We start from the raw sequence: 6,902 nt of genomic DNA on the forward strand, positions 1-6,902 counted from the left end.
GATTCTCAATTTCTCATGGTCCAATTTATTCCCACTTTTTAATACAAAAATAATGATGATTTAGAGAAATACATTTCATATTTTTCTCATCTTTTTAAATCCTAAAGATCAACAGAAAGCAGCATGTTTAGTTATTAACCTGCATTACTACATAAGCCGCTTGAATTTGAATCTAATTGATCTGGCATTTCCTTCTCGTGAATACAAATGTACAATATTACAAAGCAGACCGACAAAATTAAGTTCTGCTAGCAGAAAACAATTTAAATACAAGAAAAAGCCATTGCATTTTACAAGAATTACAACCCTCATAGGAGCTCAAGCTTTCTCAAAACCGCCTGCGCTCAGGAGAAGGCACCTCAATTTTCTGGGTTTAGACACACTCTTCGAATGAGGTGAGGTTAAAACCCGTTCCGAAAGTGACATAATTGAATACTTACAATACACTCAAGTAAAAAGCATCTTTAGTTCTTCTATGCGAGCCGAACGAACTTCTTGGTCAGTCAAGGCGCCAGAAATTAACCGCTGTTTACGAGCTTGCACTGCTTCCATTCTTTCCTCGACTGTTCCCTGCCATTCAACAAAATTCAGATACCGTCAGACAATCAGAATTGTCTATGTTCCATTCATTGGTTATGTCCTTCGTAAGTCCAAACACTAGGCTGACATAAAGACTTTAGAAAGAACAAAATTGTAAGCTTTCATCACGCAAAACAGAGATATATAACTTGGTGGCAGAAAAGAAACAGGACCTTCACGATAAATCGTTTGATCATCACACTTTTTGTTTGTCCGATGCGATGAATACGCATGACCGCTTGTTCCTCTACAGCTGGATTCCACCATGGATCCTGCAAAAATGGACAGTGACCCATTATTGATACCAATTAATGTTGGCATTCCTCAAACAGCAGATCCACAATACAGTGGTTATTTCAGTCAGTCGCATGCAGATGAGTACAAAAACAATAACTATCATTATGGCTGTGGCAAACACTATACCACATACGTATCACCACAGTGAAAATGCTCAGTAACACACTTGTGCAGATGGCTAATAAGATGAGAAATGTCACTAAATCTAATGCATACCAAGACAAAGGCATTGGATGCTGCTGTCAAATTTATTCCAACTCCTCCGGCCTTCAGTGACATTAGCAACACCTGACATACAATAACAGAGTCAACAACTATGCTTCCACTTGTATTTCCAAACTGTTTTCACTATTACAAAATATAATAAAGTCAGAAGTCACTACCAGAATGTCACTGTCTTCTGAAAACTGTTTTAACACTTTTTCGCGCTGCTGTTGATTCAGAGTCCCATCCAGGCGCAAAAATGGAATGTTACTCCTGTAAAAGATGAATACGATTAATCGCAACTCTCACATAAGACATTTTCCAACCTCAATCACCAGCAGCATATAACAAAAAGAGGTATTATAATTCTTTATTCATTAGCATCACTGGTACTTTTGTGGCAAATCATGTCAAGATTAAAACACACCAAGCAAAAAGATGAAAACAGATAGAGAAGGATATACCACTTGTTGATACATACACTTTATACCTCCTTGATCATCCATAATGCCAAAACTTATCAATTATAGAGTAACTTCACAGATATCATAATTCATGTCAGGACCATTCAGCTTTTGAAGTTTAATAAATAACGAGGTTATTGGTTCCTTCATATGATGAAACTAGGGTACATACAAGGCCTGCATGTGTTCCAAGATAGTTTTCTTGTACAAAGAGCATACATTGACTTTAATTTCTAAAAAGTGATTGGTTAATCTTCAGCATTTTCATGCACTCACAAACCAATGTATATCTCGAAAAGCTTAATATGTGGTCATTATTACCGAGAAAGAGGTATCTGCAGGAGGTCCAGAAAGGCCGTCCACTGGCTGAAGACAATGCTCTTTGAGCCTGACGAACGAAGACATTCAAGTTCACGCAAAAGAATAACTATTTTGGATGATTCCACCCAGTTTTTCTCAATATCAACATGGAACCGACTGTCAGTTGGTGCTGTAATAAGATCTTGCTTACTTAGACTCTTCCTAAAATGAGAAAACTGTTACATTTCAAGCCTATGATAGTAAAATTGACTATAAGAAAGGCAAACAAAGAAAATTAAAATAAATTTCCTTGTTTACCAGAAGGCATTATTTTGATATACCTGCAAACTGGACATAAGCCAGAAGTTGAATTCCGCCAACTTGCCAAGAGACATTCTCGGCATAAGCGATGAGCACAAGTTGTCAATACTGCATCTTCAAATGCTTCAAGACATATGGGACACTCTCCCTGTTCCCCCTTGCGCATTTCTTCAACAACTTCCTGAACATAAGCCCGTGAAGGCACATCTTTGGCTTCCCCTTCCACAGAATTCTGGCTGCCTTTTAGAAAATGTCTTGCAAGCTTATTCAGATCTGAAAATTCTTGTGTATCACCTCGACTGAACAAATCAAAGAAACCTAAATATTAGTTTTAAGAACTTCAAGGGAAATTTTCACCTCTACATCTACTTTTCATTGGAATTCATTTAACATTGATCTGTTCATGTATTAAAAAAATTGCAATAAAAACATATCAATCAAAAGTAAAGAATAAAATACAAGGCAAAGAAAGAATTTTGGCCAATTCAAACCACAAGGCTAGGGGAAGGATTGATATAGAACTAAGCTGCTCAGGTTAACTTCAGTCCATTGGATAAAGGATTAAAGCACACCTCATCACAAGAAATGGGTGATCACAACATTGGCGAAGGCGTAAAAGTAATTCCAATATGGATGCATAATTATGAAGAACCCGTCCTTGCTCAACAAATTGATCAAATTTCACCTGAAAAGTTGAAATACTTGTTAACTATAAATGCAAGATACAGTAAATCAAAGCAAATACAAAAGGTCCAGTCAAGGGGATGAAAGAATACCTTTGATCTTTTAAACAAGGCCTCATAAAAGTCTTTTTCAGCTTCTGTGAGTTCACAGTAAACCACCTGAATATCAGCAGGAGGAAGGACTAAAATAGGCCTGAAACAAACAGTAAACCTTAGGATCCCAAAAGGAAAAGAATAAAAATATATGAAAGAATTGAATTGAGTGGGCATATCCTGAACGAACATCTCACCTGCCTTCACGATCAGTGCTAAACTTGGTTCTCCTTAACATTATCGTCTTTAAGATAGATTGAACCAGCCTTAACCCTCTCTCATCACCCTCCTCAAAGGGTTTCTGGATGAGTTTATTCCACCTACGTTTAATGAAAATCAAATAAACCACACTGTAGTTTGAGACTGCTCAACTTACGGGGAAAGTCAAACATAATGTAAAATTTTCTCCATAAATAATTTTGAATTTCTATAAGTCCCAGTTTACACTGGTTTTTATATTTAAAAAAAAATTTAAAATAAAAGAGGAAATAGTCTCCTTCCAAACAATATGATGCATTTTTTGTAAATTCTGATAGGTCATGATTCCTGCTCAACATCAAGGATTAAGGTTTGAATTACATAACTTCTACAAGTAAGATCATTTCAGCAGCAAATGATATCGCATCCTATCGTAGACTAACGAGATTTATACAGTAAAGCAAAATTTACAAAATATAATATATAAATAAACATGTAGAGAATCCTCTAGATTATACAACATATTTATGTTCCATGTGGAAAAGGAAAACAGAGCTTACCAAGCCCAATTCGCCCAAGGTTCTACCCTCAAAAACCGGAGTAGACTATAAATGTCCTCCAGATTGTTCTAATAACAACAAAGTTAATGTCAGGAGATGTGGCACAGATTTAACCTCCAAATACTAACAAAAATTTCAATCTCAAATACTCTTATAAATCTCAAAAAAATACTTTACCTGTATAGGGGTGCCAGTAAGACACCATCGGCGACCAGCAACTAAAGCAGCAGCAGCAATAGAGATTTGGCTTTTAGAGGATTTTATGGTGTGCGCTTCATCAAGAACCACTCTAAACCAACTAACTGAGTAAAGTCCCCCATTGTCCTTAGAATTCTAGACGCAGAGAAGCAAGGAGAAAGGAAATGATGTACAAACTCAGCTTCTATACACAAGTGCAGAACTCATAAACAATTACAAATAGGATTTGTTTACATTACCTCTGTAGAAAATTCTGATGCTAAAACGCCATATGTAGTGATCACAACATCGCTTTGGGCTAAAAGAGTCGCATCCCTTGGTCTACTTTGTCCATAATGAACATATACTGATACAGATCCAGGTTGCACATGAGATTCAATCTCTGCCTGAAAAGTGAAAACACACTCAAATTGTTCAAAGTAACTCTCAAATGGAGAAAAATCTTATCAGAGTGCACATGACATTCTGATATTAACAGAACTACCACCCAATAGAAAGTGTGCAGACTACAAAAAATATTCAGGCAATGGATTTAATTACCTTCCACTGGCCAAGAAGGGTCATAGGACATACAATCAAACTGCCCCCATATGCAAGCGTTTTTTTTTGCTTCATCAACTTATGAAATCCTGAAAACTTTGTGACCGCCTTTGGGAGTTTTGATGAATATTCTGACATGTCACTGGCTTCAATATCTTCACTGGAGGACCGGCTCACAGGTTGACTACCTGATGATCCATGTCCTGAATGAGCAACAAGGAGTGCTATTGTCATAATCGTCTTTCCCAGGCCCATAGCATCAGCTAGGATCTTCAAATGCATGAGAAAGACAGTATATTTAACAAAATGTATAAGAATGTATGGAAAAAAAAAATATATATATATATATATAATATAATATCAAGGGTAAGCAAACTTGAGACATACTCCTCCTCTGGCCATTTGAAGTGCGCTTGGAAATTCTGTTGTTGCGTCACCAGAAAATGCGTTCAAATATATAATACGGTCCCTCCTATATTAAAACACCTTCAATTAATAGTTGAATACTAAATCATAAACTAGCATTGGAAATAAGGTTGATAGCCCAACATACTTGTCTGCAAGATGATATGCCTCCCAACAAGGGTGAAGAGTCATTGCTGCCTCATCCATGCATTTTCCCTTTTCAAGTTGAATCATCCAATGAAGAGCCTGCTTTTGATACGGACGAAGTTCACACAGAAGTGCAGCAGGAGGATCCATTTCCTGAAATACAATTCTACTTGGTTATTTGTCTAAGCAAGACCAACCTCCATAAATGTGTACAAGATGCTATATACATGACAGTACCTCTAACTCAGAGCTATCTCCAACCCCAACAATGTTATCAACCTCAGCATCTGAAATACATTCCTCATTTTCAACTTCATCTTCATTTCTAGAAGGATTTTTAGAAATATTTGCATGTATAATTGAGGCACAAAGCCCAGAACTGTCCTGTTCAGAAAAAAAAAATTAAAAAATTACGCACTGAAATCCACTGAAAACATAACTGGGGAATATAAGAGTACTGTTTCAATACCTTTTGGTCTAAAGGGCGCTTTCTCGTGTACAAGTCACCAGGAGTAAATTCCGCCTATCCAAAAGATCAATAAAGGAATAAGAACATCACCACCTCTGAACCAAAACAACAAGTTTATTTCCCAAAGATGTTCATAATTTCCAACAACAAAAAAAATAACATTCAAATGTCATATCAGAATTAATCACCTTCTGGAAAGGAGTTAGGCCTAGCAACTGAAACAATGTCGGGAGAGGATGAACCACTGTTTCCTCTGTGGAATTACTGGCCGTCTTAAGTGAGGTCTGCTTTTGCTTAAGGAACATAGAACTATTGATATGCACACTGCACCAAACAAACAAACCCAAATTTATCTACCACACAATCATCCTATGACTAATATAGTTATATGCTTCGGAACTGTCATTTGTTACTATAAACCATTGAAAATTGTAGCGAACCTTATAGACAAGAGAATGGTGTCCATAATGCTCAAGACATCAGGAGCAGATTTACAATGCCCCTCGATTTTAACCTTCTTATCTCTCACAAGTGGCAACAGACACCGAGCCCATTCCTTGGGTATTCGTCCAATCTGCGAAAACCCCATCAATCCAAACACATTATTCATCAAACACTAAACTTGTAGCATACAAAAATCTAGGTTCTTGACAATCAATCAATTAAATAAAACACTCCCACATGCTTAAACAAATGACTACCTCTCCGGAATCCGTCGTGGAGAACCTCACAATCTCCGAACACGCCGCCGGCGGCCGTCCCCTCCCGAAAACCTTGCCGGGAGACGGCGAAATCTTCAAAGGAAATGTGAAATCCACTTCGTCTCGGGGCTTGATCCTCCTCCCTCTACACGTCGATAACCCCGCCACCTCGCCGCAACCCACCAACCACCACTCGCTGCCGGCCGAACTCTCCACGTCACCTACTACATCATCGCCCGAACTGGCGGGGCAATCGCCGCCGTTCGGCTTCGAATTCGCGACTTCAGGACTCGAGATTTTGGGACTGCTCGCGAAATCTGACCTTTCTTTAGATTTGGGTGTGGGGGTGTCGAAGATGATGTTGATCGCGGCGGTGACGTCGTTGTTGGCCATGTGTAGGGCTCGGATTATGTCCATGTCGGAGTAGCCGGAATCGACGATTGAACGAACGGTGGATAATAGTTCGTCGGTGATTTTGTTGCCCATTGCTGAAGTTTGAGGAAAACCCTAATCCCAATTGCAGTGTTGGACTGAAACCAAAAGAGAAAAAGGGCGCGAGGGAGTGAGGAGCTAGTGGAGAAATGGCGGGGGCGGTAACACGTACGAAACTGGAGCACGTGTGAATTCTCCCCCTCGCAGTCTCGCACAGTTCGCACGTGAGTACTCATTGGCCACCTTATCTTTACTATTAATAAATAGAGGCCCTCTTTTGATGTCAAGGGTTTCACTAAATTTTAAAGTAC

At 38.5% G+C, this 6,902-nt stretch overlaps 1 protein-coding gene across 4 annotated transcripts; it reads right to left on the minus strand.

The window, feature by feature from the left end:
- Nucleotides 1–158: 158 nt before the first annotated feature.
- Nucleotides 159–6,783, minus strand: LOC112190616 (DNA repair protein RAD5A). Of its 4 annotated transcripts, XM_024330063.2 has the most exons (20): nucleotides 6,160–6,779; nucleotides 5,899–6,032; nucleotides 5,647–5,782; nucleotides 5,459–5,512; nucleotides 5,227–5,373; nucleotides 4,991–5,142; nucleotides 4,825–4,909; nucleotides 4,438–4,707; nucleotides 4,137–4,283; nucleotides 3,877–4,032; nucleotides 3,700–3,767; nucleotides 3,139–3,261; nucleotides 2,942–3,041; nucleotides 2,738–2,850; nucleotides 2,186–2,464; nucleotides 1,866–2,066; nucleotides 1,260–1,353; nucleotides 1,093–1,164; nucleotides 753–851; nucleotides 159–570 (listed from the first exon to the last, which is right to left on the minus strand). In XM_024330063.2, the coding sequence occupies exons 1-20, from the start codon at nucleotides 6,643–6,645 to the stop codon at nucleotides 448–450; spliced, it is 3,039 nt and encodes a 1,012-aa protein (XP_024185831.1). In that variant the 5' UTR covers nucleotides 6,646–6,779; the 3' UTR covers nucleotides 159–447. The 4 variants fall into 4 exon arrangements, 2 of the variants coding, with proteins under 2 accessions (XP_024185831.1, XP_024185832.1); XM_024330064.2 differs by lacking the exon at nucleotides 1,866–2,066 and having other exon boundaries at nucleotides 6,160–6,780; XR_002932474.2 differs by lacking the exons at nucleotides 159–570; nucleotides 753–851 and having other exon boundaries at nucleotides 1,111–1,164; nucleotides 1,866–1,932; nucleotides 6,160–6,782.
- Between the last annotated feature and the right edge of the window lie 119 nt (nucleotides 6,784–6,902).

This window comes from Rosa chinensis, chromosome 2 (genome assembly GCF_002994745.2).
Source record: "Rosa chinensis cultivar Old Blush chromosome 2, RchiOBHm-V2, whole genome shotgun sequence".
NCBI classification, from domain to species: domain Eukaryota; kingdom Viridiplantae; phylum Streptophyta; class Magnoliopsida; order Rosales; family Rosaceae; genus Rosa; species Rosa chinensis.

Coding starts and splice junctions, on each gene's coding strand:
- LOC112190616 (XM_024330063.2), bottom strand. CDS start 6,645: ATGGGCAACAAAATCACCGACGAACTATTATCCACCGTTCGTTCAATC. Junction 4,284..4,437: donor CCCTTCTTGGCCAGTGGAAG/GTAATTAAATCC, acceptor TTCACTTTTCAG/GCAGAGATTGAATCTCATGT. Junction 2,067..2,185: donor GGCTTATGTCCAGTTTGCAG/GTATATCAAAAT, acceptor TTCTCATTTTAG/GAAGAGTCTAAGTAAGCAAG.